Raw genomic sequence first — 21,967 nt, 5'->3', positions numbered from 1 at the left:
TCGCAAGACGTTTTCGTCTTGCGAAGCAAGCCCATAGGGAAATTCGTCTTGCGAAGCACCTCAAAAACGGAAAACACTTTCGTCTAGCAAGTTTTTTGTCTTGCGAGGCATTCGTCTTGCAGGGCACCACTGTAACTTTCATAATCACATTAATTTTCCCCGGTTCCAAAGGCAACTTCTCCTTTCGGCAGCCGGCAACCTTTAAACCCTATGCAAAAAAAAAAAAAAAAAAAAAGCGCAGAGAAAATTATTATTATTATTATAATATTATTATTATTATTATTATTATTATTATTATTATTATTATTATTTATTTATTTATTATTATTTATTATTATTTATACCCCGCCCATCTGGCTGGGTTTCCCCAGCCACTCTGGGCGGCTTCCAACAAAACACTAAAATACAATAAATAATAATAGTAATAACAATAATAACCCAATAAGTAAAAGTGAAAATACTCCCAAATTATAGGAAGGCAAGAATGAAATCCAGCGGAAACGGAGTCGGCCTTGGATTGGGCAGGGAGGCAGCCAATAGGAACCGCTTCCCCATCAAACACCGCCCCCATTCTTCCCCGCCCCTTAAAATACGTCACCTCCATTCCTTCCTCTTTTAGCTGCGCTCCCACACCTGCCTGGGATTGGGATGCGAGGCAGCCAATAGGAACCGCTCCCCCGCATCAACCCCCGCCTCCCCCTTGGAGCGTCACCACCTTTCCTTCCCCTTTAAACTCCGCCCGTAGGCCCGTCTGGGATTAGCCAATAGGGGAGCCGCTTCCTCCATCACACCCCGCCTCTGCGTAATGCGTCACCACCTTTCCTTCCCCTTTAAACTCCGCCCGTAGGCCCGTCTGGGATTAGCCAATAGGGGAGCCGCTTCCCCCGTGACACCCCGCCTCTGCGTAATGCGTCACCGCCGCTCCTTTCCCCTTGAAGCCCCGCCCACGCGCGCGTCCCCTCCCTCCCTCCCTCCGCTGGTTGTTTTGTTTCCCATCATGCCCCGGAATGAAAACAAAGTCCCACGTGACCGCCGGGCGCCGCGAGCCCGTCGGCAAACATGGCGTCTCCCAGGGGCGGCGGCTGGACGGGCCCGGCGCAGCGCCCGCGGCGGCAACAGCAGCGCCCGCCGCCCCCCGGGGTTGGGGCCCCCGGTGCCGGCAGCGCCGAGGGAGCGGAGGCCGGGGCCGAGGCGGAGTCCCGGGCCGAGGGCCTGTACGTGGCGGTGGAGCGCTGCCCCCTCTGCAACACCACGCGGCGCCGCCTCACCTGCGCCAAGTGCGTCCGCGGGGGGGACTTCGTCTTCTTCGACGGCCGGGACTCGGAGCGGTGGGTGCCTCGGAGGAGGAGGAGGAGGGCGGCCAGGCCCTTCCTCTTCCCCTTCCCTCCCCCCTTCCCCTTCCCCGGGGTCTCTGGGCCCCTTGGCTGCGCTTCTCCTCAGGGGGCTCCTCAAGCGGGAAATTCGGCAGCCCCCCTCTCACCTCAGCCTCCCAGGTGGGGGCCCGGCTGCGGTTAAGGCTTTATCCAGGATAAAGAAAGTGTATACAGTGGTACCTCGGGTTACAGACGCTTCGGGTTACAGACTCCGCTAACCCAGAAATAGTGTTGTTTAGTCGTTGTTTGTTTAGATGGCCCACCATCTCGTCCTCTGTCGTCCCCTTCTCCTTGTGCCCTCCATCTTTCCCAACATCAGGGTCTTTTCCAGGGAGTCTTCTCTTCTCATGAGGTGGCCAAAGTCTTGGAGCCTCAGCTTCAGGATCTGCCCTTCCAGTGAGCACTCAGGGCTGATTTCCTTAAGAATGGAGAGGTCTGATCTTCTTGCAGTCCATGGGACTCTCCAGAGTCCTCCAGCACCAGAATTCAAAAGCATCCATTCTTTGATGATCAGCCTTCTTTGTGGTCCAGCTCTCACTTCCATACATCACTACTGGGAAAACCATAGCTACCCAGAAATAGTACGCTTCAGGTTACAGACTCCACTAACCCAGAAATAGTGCTTCAGGTTAAGAACTTTTCTTCAGTATGAGAACAGAAATTGTGCTCCAGCAGCAGCGGGAGGCCCCATTAGCTAAAGTGCTTCAGGATAAGAACAGCTTCAGGTTAAGAACAGACCTCTGGAACAAATTAAGTACTTAACCTGAGGTACCACTGTATATAAGTGGCTCCGGCTCTCTGCACATGCTCAAAGGCACTCCCGCAGCTCAGTGCTGACAGGTGGCCGCTGCCCCCCAAGGTCGAGGCCTGAGACCTGGCAGTAGACCTCGCCAGCCACTCAGGGCGCAAAGGGTTGGCATGTTAATGAGGAGGCTGGTAGTTCCAGCCCACCCAGGGACTCCTGTCTTGTAAACTTGTCATTTTGTATTAAATTTTGTTAGTTGCTTTCTCCTGCCCAGGGCAACTTACAGCTTACCTGTGGTGGCTCAGTGTACCTGTGGGCATCTGTTGGTGTAAGCGGGGCCAAACACTTGGGGGATGGTCCATGGTCTTCATGGCCAGCTTAGGGGCTTCTGAAAGGGATCTGGCTTGCCCCGGTGTGAAACAGGATGCACTCAGTCAGATCCAGTGGTACTGTTCTTACGTTGTTAGCACTGAAGGAAACCCAGCCTGGTCTGGCAGCATAAAGTCGTCTTCAGGCTGGTGGTATTGTTTCCCGATTCTTCTGGCTGTACTTGCCCAGGTGCTGGATTCCTCCAGTGCCGTAACAGGGACATACAGCTCTTTACATGACCCTGGGTGACCGTACACATTTGTTAATTTAAGCAAGCTGTTAGGTTGAGTATCAAACCTTTCTGTTCTAAATGGTAGGCACGGTAGCTGACTTTCTGTCTTGCATCTTAAGCAAGACGCAAGAGCAGATGTTGTATTGTAGAATTCGAGGGGTTTTTTTGTAAGCTTTGTAGTCCCTCATTGATAGGCCATAGTAGATCCGTGGAAGAGCATCTGCTTTGCATGCAGAAGGTCCCAGGATAAAATCCTTGGCATTTTCAGGTAGGGCTGGGAAAGACTCGCGCCTAAAGACATGTAATGATGGCACCAGGTGGGACACCACAGAAAAGAACTGTTCTCATGTTGTTGCCCTCTGAACCTCTTGAGAAGGGGGCGGGGGACATAGAGAAGGGCCCTGGATGAGGTCCTGAGCCATTTAAGGCTTTATAGGTCAGCACCAGCACTTTGATTAGGGCTCAGAAACTAATTGGCAGCCAGTTCAGTCAGGCCAGGATCGGTGTTATATGCTCAGCTCCTCTTGGTGAGCAACCTGGCCGGTGAATTTTGCACCAGCTGAAGTTTCTGAGCCGACTTCAGAGGCAGCCCCACATTTAACACATTGCAGTAATCTAACCTAGAGGTTACCAAAACATAGGCCACAGAAGTTAGGCTATCTGTGGCCCGATAGGGGTCCAGCTGGGCCAGCAGCCAAGGATGACAGAAAGCACTCTCTGCCACCGAGACCACCTGGGTTTCAAGTGACAGCAGTGGATCCAGGAGCACCCCAAATTACATACCTGTTCCTTTAGAGAGAGTGTGTGTGTTTATGATTAAAATAAATCATATTTATGATTTCACATATGTCTTGGGTGAATTACATTTTTTGTAAACAGGAATAAGTCACAAGAGCGAAATATTACATAGCATAGCTGTCGTAACTCCCGCTTCTCAACTCTTAACTTCACAGAAGTTTGAGTCACTTGGATCTCAATAGGATTTATATTTCCTCATTGTTAGTCTGCTCCTGACTGAAATGCAGTGTTTGTTTCAGGAAACGTTCTTCCAACACTTTGTTTGTTAAGAAGTTCGGCCTTGGTTAACATTTAATTGTCGATGATGAGTCACAGTTTGGCAGGAAGTCCTGCCGTTAGTAAAAACAAAGGCAACCTGCTCCCCTTGTTTTGTGCAGGGTGTTTTGAGTATTGTGTCATAGTTTTGAGAAGTACAGTGGTACCTCGGGTTAAGAACTTAATGTCGTTCCGGAGGTCCGTTCTTAACCTGAAACTGTTCTTAACCTGAGGTACCACTTTAGCTAATGGGGCCTCCCACTGCTACTGCCGCACAATTTCTGTTCTCATCCTGAAGCAAAGTTCTTAACCCAAGGTACTATTTCAGGGTTAGCGGAGTCTGTAACCTGAAGCGTCTGTAACCCGAGGCACCACTGTACATTGTGGGGGGTGGAAATACTTATTTCCAGGAGCTAACAAAAATAGCGTAACATAATTGCTAAGGCAGTCTTTGCCAATCTGGTGCCCTTCAGAACAGATTTTGGTTACAGATTGTTGTTTTCTTGAGGATGAAACAAACCACATTTCCTGTTTCAATTTCAGATTTAAAATTAAGCCAGGGATTGTGACTTGTTTCTGCCTGGCATGAGAAGCAGCAGAATGGGCTGTTAGTAGTGGAAGATTTCTTTTTTTTAAAAAGAAATGAATTTCAATAAGTGTTTTGTGTGTCTTACTTTGCATTTACAGTGACACCTCGGGTTACAGACACTTCAGGTTACAGATGCTACAGGTTACAGACTCCGCTAACCCAGAAATAGTACCTCGGGTTAAGAACTTGGCTTCAGGATGAGAACAGAAATTGCGCCGCGGCGGTGCAGCAGCAGCTGGAGGCCCCATTAGCTAAAGTGGTACCTCAGGTTAAGAACAGTTTCAGGTTAAGAACGGGCCTCCAGAACGAATTAAGTTCTTAACCCGAGGTACCACTGTACTGGAAAATGTTCAGCATCTTTTGGAAACCAGAAAAATGTTTAAATGTGCTCCTATGCAAGTGTACTCCAAAGTAAGCCCTGGTAGGTTCATTGGGCATTACTACACTGTATAGGATTGTGCAATCTGAACATAGTGAAGCTTGTTTCTGCGTAAACTTGCATAGGCTTTTCCTCTAATTTATACGTGGCTCCTTTAGTTCTGTCAGTTTTACATTTTAGATTGGCTACTGCTTTTTGTATTTTTTTTCTTTGGCTATGTTTGTTATGCTTGTTTTTATGCTTTTGTCAAGGTGCGCGGCTCAATTCTCACGCTACCCTTCCTCTCTCCTTTTTCCCTCTGTTTCCCCCCTTCTGTTCCTGTGGCCTGGGGGGCCTGAGGGGGTGCAGTAGATTGGGGAAATTGTAGGGATTTGGGACCTTCTTCCCAAGAGTGAGCCAAAATTTCTGTTGATGAAAACACAATACCACTTAATAAATTTAAATACAGTATACCAATGTTATAAAGAAACAGAAGGGAAGAATGGTGCAAAATCGTTTAAGCAAAAGTTGTCATCAGTGTACCTTTGATTGCACATCTCTTTCCAAATGATTATATGTGGCTGGCTTTTAACAGCTCATCGCTTCTTTAGGTCACGTGCGGCCTGACCGCAGTCTTGTGGTGTTACTATTTTTGCCAGAATCCCATGGGTGGTGCATTGAATGATACAGCACGTGGTTGCGTATTCCCAATCTCTTATGCTGCTCCTGCTCAAGAACATGAGGACTATCTGGCAGGTTCAGGCCACGGTCAGCCTTGAGGTGACCTATCAGAAGTTGGCTGGCAGTCTTCTAGTGAAACATAAGCTGCCCCTCACCAAACTCCTGGTCTAAGTTAAGCCGAACAGCTGTACCCAAAACACTCTAAACAGTGTTAGAAACTCAGGTATATAAGATAATCACCAAATGGCACCTTAAACCATGGCTATGGTCGACGCAGCAGAATATCTAGGTGCCTTTATTATTATTATTATTATTATTATTATTATTATTGTTATTATTACTACTACTACTACTACTACTACTACAGTGGTACCTCAGGTTAAGTACTTAATTCATTTCCGGAGGTCCGTACTTAACCTGAAACTGTTCTTAACTTGAAACACCACTTTAGCTAACTGGCCTCCTGCTGCTACCACGCCGCCGGAGCCTGATTTCTGTTCTCATCCTGAAGCAAAGTTCTTAACCTGAAGCACTATTTCTGGGTTAGCGGAGTCTGTAACCTGAAGCGTATGTAACCTGAGGTACCACTGTACTACTACTACTAATACTATTCTTCTTTTCATTTCTATACGGCTTTACAACACATTAAAACATCTAATAAAACAATTCAGAATAAAACAAATTCAAGTATCAAGGAAAATATTTCAGATCCTTCTCTAAGTGACATTTTGCTTACCTACTTAATATATATAACTGCCGCATAGTGGAAGTGCTGTAGGAAGCCAGGGTGGTGTAGTGGTTGGACTAGGAGCCGGGAGGTCAGGGTTCAAATCCCCACTCGGCCATGAAGCTCACTGGGTGACCTTGGAGCCAGTCGCAACCTCCTAACCTACCTTGCAGGGTCGTTGTTGGGGTTAACGGAGGAAGAGGGTGAACTATGTACTCCTTGGAGAAAAAGGTGGGAGTCCAGCACAACAAATAAGCTCTTTTGCTTACCTGCTTAAGAAAGCTGGAGTGTTTTAGAGTATATTTAAAAAAACATTGTAAAATTAATGAATGTTAGAAAGATGCTGGAATAAACTTACATGGTCTTAGCAGAAAGGTTATAAAGAATTATGTTAAAATGGATTGTTAATGGGTTAAAGTGTAAAATTTAAGGTTAAATTGCGTTAAGATAAATTATAGAACAAAATCTGAGAAAGAGGGAAAGGACTTGCTGAAACAATTATGAATTAAGAATACAAAAAGGGAGGCGGAGGAAGTCATGGAAATAAGTAAATGAAAGATAAATATATGAAAATACTGGGTGTTATTGTTTTTAAATGTTATTGTTTAGCTGTATTGATTTTGGGTTTTCTTTTTTTTAGTGTTGTATTTTCCTTTATTTTTGAAGTATTGTAATCTTTTTTATTACTTTTTTTTGTAATTGTTAAACTTTAATAAATATATTTTTTAAAAAAAGAAAAAGAAAGAAAGCTGGAGTGTTCAGCCAGATGGAGATGTCAGTCGCAGAACGTTCTGTCCAGAGATCTCCATGTGGTCGCAAGTGGACCTGTGCCAGGCGCAAAATGTGCCTGGAACCTGGGGGTTTCCTACCACTGATTAAAATGTCTGAGATTGTTGCATCCATCTTTTTACTCCTTCAGTAGATGAGGTTGGTGCTCTGCTGTTGCTAAGGTAAAGGTAAAGGGACCCCTGACCATTAGGTCCAGTTGTGGCCGACTCTGGGGTTGCGGCGTTCATCTCACTTTACTGGCCAAGGGAGCCAGTGTACAGCTTCCGGGTCATGTGGCCAGCAGGACTAAGCCGCTTCTGGCGAACCAGAGCAGCGCACGGAAACGTTGTTTACCTTCCCGCCGGAGCGGTACCTATTTATCTACTTGCACTTTGATGTGCTTTCGAACTGCTAGGTTGGCAGGAGCAGGGACCGAGCAACGGGAGCTCACCCCGTTGTGGGGATTCGAACCGCCAACCTTCTGATCGGCAAGCCCTAGGCTCTGTGGCTTAACCCATAGCGCCACACGCGTCCCTTAGGTATATAAAACACCTAAATTTCAAAGTGCTGTATGGAGATTTAAAAAACAAACACATAGGCTGGGCTATCAAACAGCAGATCTCCTTCACTTTCCACAACTTTGAACCTCTTTCTTTTCCAGGTTTTCTGAAAAGAAGGAGAGATTGAAGCACCTTAGAAACAAGCAGCACGAATTCCAGTCCCAGTAAGTCCCAGTTCAGTTTCTTTTACCTGCTTTGGTTGGCTTAAAGCACAGGCAGATCGTCTTTCGAACCTCTGATGTTTGCTGAAAGCGTAGTTCTGGTTGCCAGCTAATCTTCTGCTCCTTCTGCTCCCCTTCTTGTAGGTTGTTAAAAGCTATGGAGGGGAAATGGATAACTGACCAGCTGGTGAGTCCTGTGGAAGTCTTCCAGTTCACATTGAAGCGCAGTGGCCACTTTTCAGTGTAGACCCGCACTGTTTTCTTCACATGAGAAGGAACCACATATCAGCCCTGCGCTCGTGGGTCTCTTGTGCATGCATACCCAGGGGAGTGTGGAGTTGTACTGTGGGGCACCAGCTTCAGTCCAGTAGTAATATTTTGCATTTATATAACACCCCCCCCAAGTATTCGAAGCACAACATCCACATTGTCTTGGTAAGCCATGCAACAACCCTGTAAGGTTGATCCTTAAACCTCAGGTCCCTTTGGGGCATTTAATGATGATTTCAGAGAAGGATAAACACAAAGCCATTACAGAGCACAGTGTCCTGTAATTGTTGAGTTGAAAGGGACCACGAGGGTCATTTAGTCCTACCCCTTGCAGTGCAGGAATCTTTCTACCCAATTTGGGGCTTGAACCCGTGGCCCTGAGTTTAAGAGGCTCATGCTCTACCAGTTGCCAAAGTAAACCTACATTTTAAAAGGGGAGATCGAATACCCTTAATTTCGTTGGATGTCTTGTACCTGTTGAGTTTAGCAAAGGAGAGTTGCTTTTATCCTATGCTTCCACCAGTGCAATGTAGCGTTTAGAGTGTAGGTCTAGGACCCGAGAGACCTGAGTTCAAATCCTGACTCAGCCAATTGGATGACCTTGGGCCAGTCAAACTCGTTCCCAGCTTAACCTACCTCTCAGGGCTGATTCAAGGAGAAAGCAGGAACTGGAAGAGGACCATGTGCAATGGTTTGAGTTCATTGGAAGAAAGACAGAACGTAAGTTAATTACAGCTACTTTGGCTGGAATTTCTTTTTTATTCTGAAGGTGTAAAAGTATCTGTCTGGTCTAGCCTCCATCCAGTCTTTCTGTTTCTAAGGCAGTGCCCAAATAGCTGGCAAATAAGCAAGACATATAACTTTTTTGCTGAAGGCGAATTTGGTTGAGAGAATAGATGTATCTGTTGTCTTACTTGCCCCTAAAATAATAACGCCTTTGGGGAAAGCAAAAAGCGCTGTTCTCGCACTGAATTACCACAACTCAACCAGCCCCAGGATTACTCTGGGTCACAGTAATTTAATGTTTATACCTGGTGAGGGGCTCATGAAGCCTCTTGATTGAAAACATTGCAGTGTGCAGTTCAGGGGATAATAAATAGCCCTATCATAGGTGCTGCTCCTTTGGGCCCTGAGACAAAACTGATTGGTTGATTAAGGCTGTTGAGGTGGTGGATTTTGGGGCAGCTCCTCTACTTGCTCTGTTTCTTTCAGAGGTGGAAAATAATGTCCTGCAAAATGAGGGTTGAGCAGCTGAAGCAAACGATCTGCAAGGAAAACGAAGAAATGGCACGAAGTAAGTGATGCTCGTGCTGGGAGCCAGCGTGGTGTAGTTGTTAGGAGCAGCGGACTCATAATCTGGTGAACCGGGTTCGCTTCCCTGCTCCTCCACATGCAGCTGTTGGGTGATCTTGGGCTAGTCATACTTCTTGAAGTCTCTCAGCCCGCTCACCTCACAGAGTGTTTGTTGTGGGGGAGGAAGGGAAAGGAAATTGTTGGCCGCTTTGAGACTCTTTAAGGGGAGTGAAAGGCGGGATATCAAGTCCAAACTCCTCCTTCTCCTCCTCCTCCTCTTCTTCTTCTTCTTCAGTAGAAGTGTTGGTAGACTCCATCTGGAGCACTCCTGTTCCCATAGCTGAACGGTTTTGCAAAGCATGCTATGTGACCTTAACATTCCCCAGAAGCTTATCTGGGCTTCTTCTATGATAAGATCAGTAACGGCAGGCAACATCCCCAAAAGAAAGTTTGGCCTTTGTTTGTCAGTCTTCCACTGTAATCCTCAGTAGCGGAATAGCATTGGGCATGTTTGAGGGGGCCCTTTCAGTTGGTTCAAGCAACCCAGAGCAGTGGGTCCCCAGCTGTTGTTGGACTGCAACTCCCATCATCCCTAGCTAGCAGGACCAGTGATCAGGGATGATGGGAGTTGTAGTCCAACAACAGCTGGGGAAGCAAGTTGGGGAAACAACTGCTAGAGCAATGTAACTAACTCTCTTTTATTAATCACAAGTTAACAGCTGGGGAAAAAATCAAGTTTAATAATAATAATAATAATAATAATAATAATAATAATAATAATAATAATTTATTCTTTATACCCCGCCCACCTGGCTGGGCTTCCCCAGCCACTCTGGGCGGCTTCCAAAAAAAGATTAAAATACTGTAATACATCAAATAGTAAAAGCTTCCCTAAACAGGGCTGCCTTCAGATGTCTTCTAAAAGTTTGGTAGTTGTTGTTCTCTTTGACATCTGGTGGGAGGGCGTTCCACAGGAAGGGTGCCACCACCGAGAAGGCCCTCTGCCTGGTTCCCTGTAACTTGGCTTCCCTGTAACTTGAAGCTAAAAAGCAAAGCTATTGCCTAGGACTGGCCGTCTCTGATCGAAAGAATGAGCCGGTTGCAGCACCAGTTTGAGGAAACGACGGTTCCACCCCGAAAGCTAACCATTGCCTTTGCTCTGCCCCAGACTCCGAGTGGCTTCTCCGAATTAAGGACGAGAACCAGAAGCTCTACCGCAGGGCCCAGCGGCATCAGGAGAAGAAGGAGAAGATTCAGAGGCACAACCGCAAGCTGGGAGAGCTGGTGGAGAAAAGGAACTACGACCTGAGAAGCCAGCACGAGCACCTTGCAGGCCTCCGGCGCTCGCATGTCCTGGAACTCACCTCCGTCATCTTCCCTATCGAGGAGGTGAAGATTGGCATGAGGTAGGGAAGGAAGGGGCAGCTGCTGAGCCAGTGCGGTGAGCGGACCGCTCGGGAGACGGTGCTCTCTTCCTCGGTCTGCAAGGTGCAGCAGGCGAGAGGCATACGTGTGCTCTTTTGTGGGGTTTAGTAGTAATAATAATTTTGCTATTTACTGTATTTTTCGCTCTATAGAACGCACCAGACCATAGGATGCATCTGACAATAGGAGGGGGAGAACAGGGGAAAAAAAATCACCCCCTCTGCTCAGCGCCCCTTCAGTGAAGCGGCAGGAGAAACTGAGCCCCTTCCATTTCTCCTCCCACTTCGCTGAAGGGGCCCTGCGCAGCTCTCCCTCTCTGCTGAAGCCAGGAGAGTCTTGCTCTCCCGGCTTCAGCAAAAGGAACCCGAAGCCTTTGGAGTGCAACGGGACCCCACTTGCTCTCCCGGTTTCAGCGATAGCAACGCAAAGCCTCCAAAGCGCAGTGCAAATTCCCGCTGCACTCCGGAGGCGTCGCGTTGCTTTCGCTGAAGCCTGGAGAGTGAGAGGGGCTTCAGCCCTTCAGCGAAAGCCACGCGAAGCCTCCGGAGCACGGAGGGAGTGCTCCCTCTGCGCTTCGGAGGCTTCACATTGCTATCGCTGAAGCCAAGGAGCCTGCATTCCCTCCATAAGACGCACACACATTTTAATTTTTGGAGGGGAAAAAGTGTGTCCTATAGAGCGAAAAATACGGTATATCCATGCTCATCTAGCTGCAAAGCTGTGGGCAGGAAACCTGGTGGCAACTGGAAGGCCATGGGAATGTGGGGAGAAGGGGTTGTGTTGAAATGGTCCTTACCCCCTCCTGACGTCACCCAGTTTGTACCCAAACCAGAATCACGTTTACTTGGGTGAAAGTCCCTTTGAGCCGCAGTGGGATGTACAGCTTCATTTAAAAAAAATTACTACATTTCTGTCTTAGGATCAGAGAATTCTGACTGGGGCAACCCAGATAGATGGGCTGCATACAGACAATAATATTATTACAGTCGTACCCCGGCTCCCGAACGCCTTGGGAGTTGAATGTGTTGAAAACTGCAGAGCGTACGCAGACTTTCCGGAAGCATTTGTTTGCCAGCTGGCAGGATGATCAGGAACAAAATGCTGCCTACTAGTAACTTGGTTTCTTAGAGATCTATTATGTACAACAGCAGACTCACAAGCTACTATATACAAGTTACAGATATGCATCTTAACACTCACTCTCTTTCTCTCAACAAAACTTCAACTCACTCCAAGACTGTCCTACACACACAAAGAAGTCATGGGTCATTCTGCCTATATGGGCGACCTCCTCCAACAGTAGAGCTCCCATATCTCCAGGCAGAAACTCCCCCTGCTCAGTCTCCCTGGCGTTCAGCCAGCTTACTAATTGCTCACTCTGCCAAGCTGCACAGAAGCACGTAGGCAATGTCCCAACAGAACGTTCCGGCTCCCAAACGATCAAAAACCAGAAGTGAGTGTTCCAGTTTTCGAACGTCTTTTTGGAAGCCGAACGTCCGGTGCGGCTTCCGCTATTATTTCCGGCACACCTGCACAGTCATAAACCAAATGGAAGCTACGCCTTGATTTCCGAACGTTTTGGAAGTCAAACGGGCTTCCGGAACGGATTCCATTCGACTTCCGAGTTACGACTGTATTATAATAATAAAGAGTTGTAGAGTTGGAAGGGACCACACGGTCTTTCTAGTCTAACTCCCTGCAGTGCAAGAATCTGTTTGTTCAATGCGGGGCTTGAGTCCCATGCTATGCTGACTGAGCTATCCCATATAGGCTTATCCTGCTCAAGGGGACATGCGTGGTTCTTAATTTTCCTCTGTTTTACCCTGCGTGCTCTTAAAGGGTGACTTCTAGGTGGCTGGTTGGGTGGGGGTAATTAGTTTGCTTGGGGTTGCAGCCTCAACACCTGTTTGTCTTACGCCTGTTTTCAGCTTTCCTTTGACAGAAGCTAATTCCTTAAATGTTCAATTTTAAGCACTTTCTGCCCAAGGGAGATGATGTTAGCATGGATTTATTTCTTCCACTGAAAGCAATGTGCTTAATTTTAGCCACAATGTTTTCTTTTCCTGCTTTTTAGAGGAAAAGCTGGACTCCTGGGACGATGTCCCAAGGAGTTCATTTATTTCTGCACTTTCTGCCCTTGAGCACAGTTTGCCCCAGTTCACGGAGGGGACACCAGTGGCAGCCGCTAGTGGGGGTGGCTATATCCTTCCTTAAAAGGTAAAGGGACCCCTGACCATTAGGTCCAGTTGTGGCCGACTCTGGGTTTGCGGCGCTCATCTCGCTTTATTGGCCGAGGGAGCCAGCGTACAGCTTCCAGGTCATGTGGCCAGCATGACTAAGCCACTTCTGGTGAACCAGAGCAGCGCACAGAAATGCCATTTACCTTCCCGCCAGAGCGGTACCTATTTATCTACTTGCACTTTGACATGCTTTCAAACTGCTAGGTTGGCAGAAGCAGGGACCGAGCAACGGGAGCTCACCCCATCACGGGGATTCGAACCGCCAACCTTCTGATCAGCAAGCCCTAGGCTCTGTGGTTTAACCCACAGCGCTACCCGCGTCCCTATATTCTTCCTTAGAGACCGCCATTCAGCCTCTTGCCTTTATTCCAGGGACCCCGCAGACATGTCGTCCGAGAGCGACAACGCCATGACTTCTAGCACTGTGAGCAAGCTTGCGGAAGCCAGGAGGACCACCTACCTGTCCGGGCGATGGGTGTGTGACGACCACAACGGAGACACCAGCATAGGCATTGCGGGGCCTTGGATCACCCTTCCCAACAACGGAGATTATTCTGCTTACTACAACTGGGTGGAAGAGAAGAAGACCACTCAAGGGCCAGGTAAAAAAAATTTCCACAGAGCCTCTGGCTGGTCTGAAGTTAAGCTCACTGGGAGTAAGCCTCTGCTCATTCCTTCACTCAGATTATGTGGTTAACATCAATGCTGAGCACGTAGCTCAGACTGAATTTAGGGAAGCCTGGGAGTACGTCAGCAGGGCTCCCCCGTCGGTTGCGATTCTGCAGCCACACAAAGCTGTGGAGCACAGATCCAGGCAGAGAATTCAACTCCCTAAGAATCTTGGCTTCCTTTCCTTTTCCTTTTTTTCCTGGTTGGAAAAAAAAAGGCAGAGCAAATTTCTCGGCAGCGTGGTTGTGACAACATGCCGGCAAATCCCTCGCCTGCAGAACTCTTAGAAGCCGGAATGGCGGCAAAAATGTCAACTGGGGTTTGGGATTTGTGACTCGGGGTTCAGAGAAGATAAATAACTTGTATAATTTATACACTGTTTCGCAACACGGTTTTAATTTTTGCTTGTGTCCTGTCCGTGGGTGTGTGGAAGCAAAAGTCCCAGGGGCCCTGAGATAGAGCTGGGCAGAATTCAGGGTTCACGTCACAGCCATGGACAAAGTGAGTTGAAGTTATGTGCAGGTTATGTGCTTCCTTGACATCTCTACCCCTCCATACAGTGGTACCTTGGTTCTCAAACTTAATCCGTTCCGGAAGTCCGTTCCAAAACCAAGGCGTTCCAGAACCAAGGCACACTTTCCCATAGAAATTAATGCAAAATGGATTAATCCATTCCAGACTTCTAAAAACAACCCCTAAAATGCAATTGAACATGAATTTTACTATCTGATGAGACCATTGATCCATAAAATGAAAGCAATAAACAATGTACTGCAGTCACACACTCAATCAATAGCTAAATTGGGTTCCACACAGTCACAAAAACAAAAAAAGCCACAAAAATGCAAAATAAATAGCAAAAGCAGACAGATCTCAGCATAACACTCAAAACGGAAGGGTGGGACTCAAAACAGAGCACATTCGGCTTCCGAAAAAAGTTCGCAAACCAGAACACTTACTTCTGGGTGTGAGGAATGTGTGTGGTTTCTCACGAGGATAACAGCCAGGAATCCGACCTGTCTTTCACAGGTTTTATTGAGTGCAAACTATGTACAGTGCAGAAGTTCATAATCCATGTCTCCCTCAATCACTAGCAGATTCCGGAAGTGGTTTCTTCCGAATTGACTTCCAGCACAAAAGCCCAGGGAAACCCCCTCTCTGTCTCTTTTCCTTACGTTTATCTCCCTGGCAAAAACTCTGCGATGGAAGTGGCATTTCAAACCTCTTGGGAGTGGGGTCGTGGCTCATCTCAGGCTGGATGAGCCTTTGCAACACCCCCCCCTTTCCTTCTTCCTCCGTTTCTCCTGAGGGCCCGCCTTCACCAGACCCTAGACGAGGTGCAGCTGCTCAACAAAGGGGGAGGCTCTCTGTACGTTCCTACCTCTCTCCCCTCCCTTGATGGCAGCCCCCTGACACAGTGTTTGGGTTCCAAGGCATTTGAGAACCAGGATGCCCATGTATTTGTTTATTGCATTCCTACCCTATCCTTTCCTCCCAAGCTCAAGGCAGCCTACGTGCTTCTCCCCCTCCTTCTCTAATCCCAACTACAACCCTGTGAGGCAGGCTGAGCTGAGAGGCAGTTATGGGCCCAAAACTGAGCTTCATGGCTGAGCGGTGATTTGAACCCTGATCTCCCACCTCCTAGTTTGGCACCCTAACTACTATACAACACTGCGATCTAAGGCTCCCTTCTTGATGGGGCTGTTTCCTGGGGAGACGTATATAGTTGATACTCCTGGGGGGGGGGAGCCCTTTTACAACCTACTGACGGGGGGGCCTGTTGTTGTTGTTTCCCTTCCAGACATGGAACATAACAACCCCGCTTACACCATCAGTGCTGCCCTGTGCTATGCAACTCAGCTTGTCAACATTTTGTCGCATATACTTGACGTTAACCTTCCCAAGAAGCTGTACAACAGGCAAGTTGTCTTGGAATAACCCGGCGGGCGGCGCCAGGGGAGCATCGTGTGTTTTGAGCACCAGGTCTATAAGTGCATGAACCCCAGTTTAACGGTAAAGGGACCCCTGACCATTAGGTCCAGTCGTAGCCGACTCTGGGGTTGCGGCGCTCATCTCGCTTTATTGGCCAAGGGAGCCAGCATGAAGCTTCCGGGTTATGTGGCCAGCAGGACTAAGCCGCTTCTGGTGAACCAGAGCAGCGCATGGAAATGCCGTTTACCTTCCCGCCGAAGCGGTACCTATTTACTTCCACTGGCATGCTTTCGAACTGCTAGGTTGGCAGGAGCAGGGACCGAGCAATGGGAGCTCACCCCATCTCAGGGATTCGAACCGCCGACCTTCTGATCGGCAAGTCCTAGGCTCTGTGGTTTAACCCACAGCGCCACCCGCGTCCCTGAACCCCAGTTTACACTCTGGGATTTTCTTCTGTGTGCAACGTTTCGGAAAGACCCCGTTTTCTGCAGGGTAGATCCGATGCAGCTGAACAGCTGGACTCGCCATACAATTGCACGTTGTAACAATTGCAAGGGAGTATACGTGAAGCAGTTTGAGCTCCCCAAGGCCCGTGTGGTAGCACTAGAGAGGAAGCAAAAAATGGAGATATTTGAGAGCGGCGTGGATTTCACCTTTTCTTTGTGCATTTGATAAGTCTCCCGCAGAAAACAAAAAGCCCAATAGCTGCTTGCGGGTTCGTCCTCTGGGTGTAGGGAGGGACCTCTTGTGCAGCATTTCCCAAACTTGGGGTTCCAGCTGTTTTTGGATCACAACTCCCATCATCCCTGACCACTGCTCCTGCTAGCTAGGGATGATGGGAGTTGTAGTCCAAAAAAACAGCTGGTTACTCCGGTTTGGGAAACCCTGGTCATGGGTCTCTGCTTACTGAACAGGACCCACACACACACACACACACACACACACACAGAGAGAGAGAGAGAGAGAGAGAGAGAGGGGTGAATGCATATAGGTTGGGTGGCATGGTCTGCAGCTTTGACTTAACCCTTCCCCTCTCGAAGGGATTCCTTCCAGAATGCGGCAGCTAGGCTGGTGACTGGGAGCGGCCGCCAGGACCATATAACACCGGTCTTGAAAGACCTACACTGGCTCCCAGTACGTTTCCGAGCACAATTCAAAGTGTTAGTGCTGACCTTGAAAGCCCTAAACAGCCTCGGCTCAGTATACCTGAAGGAGCATCTCCACCCCCATCGTTCTGCCCGGCCACTGAGGTCCAGCGCCAAGGGCCTTCTGGCGGTTCCCTCACTGTGAGAAGTGAGATTACAGGGAACCAGGCAGAGGGCCTTCTCGGTAGTGGCGCCCTCCCTGTGGAACGCCCTCCCACCAGATGTCAAAGAGAAAAACAACTACCAGACTTTTAGAAGACATCTGAAGGCAGCCCTGTTTAGGAAAGCTTTTAATGTTTAACAGACCACTGTATTTTAATATTCTGTTGGAAGCCTCCCAGAGTGGCTGGAGAAACCCAGCCAGATGGGTGGGGTATAAATAATAAATCATCATCATCATCATCATCATTATTTCTGTATGGAAGAACTGCCTGAACAGTTAGTTATGCCTCCTTCCAGAAATGGAGATGGGCAAATGCACGCTTTTCCCTTTCCTGCCAACTGGCCGAATAAAAGCCATCGTTTTGCCAAGATTTGGTTGATTTGCTAGCGTTGCAGAAGGCTAACAGGAGAGGATCCTTTCATTGAGCGCTCTCTCTTCAGTTTGTGCATGTGTTTTTAACGTGTCTTGCAGTGAGTTCTGCGGGGAAAACCTCAGCAGGAGGAAGTTCACGTGGGCAGTGAAAAAGCTGAACGCCAATATCCTTTACCTTTGCTTTTCTCAGGTACAGTGAATGCAGTTTTTCTTTTTTTCTTTCAACCTCTCGTGTGGCTTCACACTTTCCCTTCCTCGTCTCAGCACAGTTTGGCTGATGGATGTTTTGCTTTCTTCCTCTTCCAGCACATAAACTTAGACCTCCTGCATCCTCTGCATACACTCAGGAACCTGATGTACCTGGTCAGCCCCGAGGCAGAACATTTGGGAAGGTAAGAGGCAGCTTCCAGCCCCTTTTTTGCCCTGCCATCACCACCTCGCCCTCCTTGTCCCCTTGCTGTGCCGCTTCTAAGCCTGGCACAGCCTTCCCCTTGTGGTTGAATCCTGACAAGACAGAAGTACTATTTTGCGGGGACAGGAGGCTGGTGGGTGTGGAGGATTCCCTGGTCCTGAATGGGGTAACTGTGCCCCTGAAGGACCAGGTGCACAGCCTAGGAGTCATTTTGGACTCACAGCTGTCCATGGAGGCGCAGGTCAATTCTGTGTCCAAGGCGGCTGTCTACCAGCTCCATCTGGTACGTAGGCTGAGACCCTACCTGCCCACAGACTGTCTCGCCAGAGTGGTGCATGCTCTGGTTATCTCCTGCTTGGACTACTGCAATGCGCTCTACGTGGGGCTACCTTTGAAGGTGACCCGGAAACTGCAACTAATCCAGAATGCGGCAGCTAGACTGGGGACTGGGAGTGGCCGCTGGGACCACATAACACCGGTCTTGAAAGACCTACATTGGCTCCCAGTACGTTTCCAAGCACAATTTAAAGTGTTGGTGCTGACCTTGAAAGTCCTAAATGGCCTCGGTCCAGTATATCTGAAGGAGCGTCTCCACCCCCATCGTTCTTTTAATGTTTGATGTATTACAGTATTTTAATATATATTTTTTGGAAGCCGCCCAGAGTGGCTGGGGAGGCCCAGCCAGATGGGCAAGGTATAAATAATAAATTATTATTATTATTATTATTATTATTATTATTCCCCATCCCTGTGCCACCAGGATACCTCCTCCCTCCCTCTGCTCCCTCAGGGCCTCCTTTCCTAATTCAGCTTTCCCTGAGCTATGAAATGGGACCATGACAACTGAACAGAGAGCCAAATTCAGCAACAAAAACTGCTTTATACTGAACTGGAGCAGCGGTCCACATAGCCTAGGAGAATCAGCTCTGGCTGGCAGCAACCCTATGTGGCTTGGAGGGAAATCGGCATCCACAAGCTGAGCTGGACCTTCTACCTGAAGGGGAGATGAATTTCAGGCCTGGGGGCTGAATGTAGCCGTCCAAGTCTATATCTCTCACCCTGGGGCTCTTCGCAGGCCAGGCCTTCTCTGCAGCCCTGCTCCCCAGCCCCCTTGGGTCCTTTGGCCAGACTGCAATGTATCCTTAATATGGGAGAGAGTCTCTGTGGTTCACCATGGTGGAGAGGGGTTAGGGCCTTTTCCCAGCAAGCTTAGTTCCTTTGGTTTCCCTTCAGCTCCCATCAGAGCGTAAGAGGCTTGGCAAGCCATTCTGGCCTCAGTGGACACCCTTTTCCTTACTTTTGTTCTTTAAATTTCACTGGAGACCTTCCAAAATACTATAAGAACCTGGATTCCTGTCCCTACACCACAGCTTACAGCATTATTATTAAGTGATCCACCAGTCAGTTGAAACCAGGCACCCCCAAACTCTGCCTCCAGCTGTTTTGGGACTACAACTCCCATCATCCCTAGCTAACAGGACCATTGGTCAGGGATGATGGGAATTGTAGTCCCATTGGAGGGCTGAGTTTGGGGGTGCCCGGTTTAAACCTTGTTTTTCTGGAGGGTTTGTAAGTGTAGCAAAGCTCTGTCATTCTCCTGCAAAAGGTTTCTTCGTTCCTCTTGCCAGTCCCGATTTGCGAGTCGTTTTCCCCGTAAGCCGAGTCAGTTTTTCCAACCGCAGGTCCGGGCCGTTCGAGATCAGCGCCGACCTGGAGGACTCGATGGAGTTCGTGGACCCCAGCGGCGCCGGCGAAACGGACGAGAGCGGCGACGAACGTGTCAGCGACGAAGAGACGGACCTCGGGACGGACTGGGAGAACCTGCCCAGCCCCCGGTTCTGCGACATCCCCTCGCAGACGGTGGAGATGCTTCAGAGCCAGAGCACGCTGGCCTCGCGGGAGCCCATCGCCAGCAGCAGCGCCGGAGGCATGATCTCCTCGGCCGCGGCCTCCGTTACCTCCTGGTTCAAAGCGTACACTGGACATCGCTAGGGTGACACTCGGACCTCTACGGGGGGGGGGGGGAGTTCCTGCCCCACATCCCGCCCACCATCACTGTAGTAAACCTTCCCAATTCTGCTAATTAGTGCCTGGAACATCAAGGGTCAGACTTCTGATTACGTAACACGCTCTCCCCTCCGGAAGATGCTTTCAGTTTGCCCAAGCTTGACTGCGCGGCAGTCACCTTGCATCTTGTTTTCTCTCGACACACATTTTGATCACTTGAAAACGGAACTCTGTGCCTCTTCCGAGTCCCACGTGTTCCCCTGAGGGTGAAAAGAGGAGGATCCTTCAGTTTCTTTTTTAGTTTAGCCCCTTAAACAAAAAACAAAAACAAGGAAATAGATCTGGGGTTACGTGGCCTGGCAAATCATCTTGAAGCATGAAGACTGAAAGAGAAGTCTATCGTGGCAGTTCTGCCAGTGCATGAGGCCACCACATCCCCTGTGATTAGTTCCCAGCAGGGTTCTTGGGTTATGTTTGTTTGTGTGTGTTTATTCTAAAAGTGTGCACAGGGGAGAAAATTTGCAGCACAATATGCACATTTGTAGAGCCTTCTGGCAAGATGTGCAGATTGCTGCATTTCTTTGTGGTCTCTGATCTCCGTTGCCATAATTTTAATACAGAAAACCATCATGTTTCTTCAATATCAATAGGTTATTTATTTTTTAAGGGGAGAAAATAGATGTTAGGTCATGCCGCCTTTGTGTGAGTGTGCGTGCGTGTGTGTGTGTGCGCGCACGCTCTTATGGATCCAGTTGCAGAACGTTTTTTATGCTGAGTCGCTCAAGAGTTCCCTGGCTTCTTGCTCTGGCTGCCCGACACCAAAGAAAGCCTGGACTGTAATAACTTGCCAATACAGAGCAATTCTACTGCTACAATAAGGTTTGTCTCGTCACAAATCCTCTTTGTGTGCAAAGGAGCCGCACTTTTGTTTTGACGTTTGGTCCACGTTCCATGTGGTTTGTTTTTTTTTTTTTTAAAGAAATCCTGTGCTCCTCGTGGAGAGCAATGAGGCTTGTGTTCCTCCTTGGTCAAAAACCCCATGAAATCCTCCTGGTTCTTGCAGCCAGTTCAGCTTCTGGTTGGATGTAGCACGGTGCCCCTCGAACCTCAGCCTGGCTTCTGACTAGGCAGGCTTTTGGCAATTGGGGGGGGGGGCGAATTAGGCTTTTGGCAATGCACCCTTTCCTTGTTCAGCCCCCCAGAGAAAACCATTCCTGGTTCAGGCACTTAGTGGGTGGAGATTCGGAGCATGCAAATCCATCTCTCCGTGTATAAGAGACAGCGTAGGCCCTGTGTGCATGGAGGCCAAGACTCGGCAAGGAATGAGTGAGCAAAAGGTGCAAGTCAGGCAGGGCAGGTGGGGAGGGGACACGTGCCCCCACGCCCCCATGGAAATTTGGGCTGGAGTTCCACCACAGATAGAGAACACTGAAGTCCAGCGTCCAGTGGCACGATGTAGCAACCCCCAATGCGTTACAGAACAATAGAGAAGTTGGCTGTGGGTTTCTGTTGCTGCCCTTGCTCTCTTGCAACCCCGCCGTGGCCTAATGTGCCAAGTGTGCACCTTGGGGGAGAGGTGCCAGGCAGGCAGGCAGGCTCCCTGCCCATGCCACTCCCAGCAGTGTGAGCCCAAGGATGCTTTCCTGCCATGATTCATAGTCACATGGTGCAGTCCTGCGGGCATCCGCTTCTGTGGAGTAGCAGACATGCCGAGACCAAAATCGTGCCAGGCAAAAGGCTTCCTCCTCAGAGATAACGGGCCTGGGCTGGTGGGCATTTCTGCACTTTTACGCAGTCTTCAGGAGAGGGTTCCAGCCGCTGGTGCTGAATATTTGGCTCTTGGCTGTTTCGATTCTGTGATGTGTTTCTGCTCTGTTTCTCTGCTCCCACTTTGGCCTGGAGTTGGGTGTAAGTTGGTGGCGTGGGGAACCTTGCGTGGCAGACGTACCTGCGGGCGGTGGGGTTCTGCGTATTTCTGTTAATAAACCAAAGATCCCACCGGTTCAGTGTTTTCAGTTTTAAACCCGTTGGGCGGGATTTCCCAGCCCGCGAAGACTTAATGCAGAAGAACAGCAGCAATGTAATCCAGCCTGCTCCATCATCGCAGGCTCCCGGTGAGGTTTTGTCCAGCTACGAGAGACCGGAGGGAAACTGGGGGGTGGGGGTGGGCAGGGCTCACTTATCTTTGCCTCAAAGAATGCTCAACATGGGACACTGCCCTGCGAGTCTCTCCTGTTTCTGAAACAATACGTGTGGAAGGAGGTCCTGTGAAAGAAGGCACTTTATTAGTTGCAAAGGAGTTAGGCTGCTCAACGCTGGGCTTGTAGCTGCTGGGTTCTCGCAGCTGGCCCTGGGCCCTCTCCCCCTTGTAAATATAACTCTGTTCCTCCCCTGCCCCATGTGTTTCAACCATTCTGCTGCTT

At 48.9% G+C, this 21,967-nt stretch overlaps 1 protein-coding gene across 1 annotated transcript; it reads left to right on the top strand.

Annotated features, from left to right (window-relative positions):
- The first annotated feature begins 1,048 nt into the window (after positions 1 to 1,048).
- Positions 1,049 to 20,185, top strand: ATG14 (autophagy related 14). The gene is made up of 10 exons (XM_081862716.1): positions 1,049 to 1,328; positions 7,557 to 7,619; positions 7,761 to 7,803; positions 9,099 to 9,180; positions 10,348 to 10,585; positions 13,217 to 13,446; positions 15,315 to 15,432; positions 17,225 to 17,315; positions 17,432 to 17,517; positions 19,220 to 20,185. The coding sequence occupies exons 1-10, from the start codon at positions 1,060 to 1,062 to the stop codon at positions 19,527 to 19,529; spliced, it is 1,530 nt and encodes a 509-aa protein (XP_081718842.1). The 5' UTR covers positions 1,049 to 1,059; the 3' UTR covers positions 19,530 to 20,185.
- The last annotated feature ends 1,782 nt before the right edge of the window (positions 20,186 to 21,967 follow it).

This window comes from Podarcis erhardii (assembly GCF_964252035.2).
Source record: "Podarcis erhardii genome assembly, chromosome: 1".
In the NCBI taxonomy this organism is placed as follows: Eukaryota; Metazoa; Chordata; class Lepidosauria; order Squamata; family Lacertidae; genus Podarcis; species Podarcis erhardii.
The sequence above is the reverse complement of the archived record's forward strand: the minus strand, read 5'-3'. Positions and strand labels throughout refer to the sequence as shown.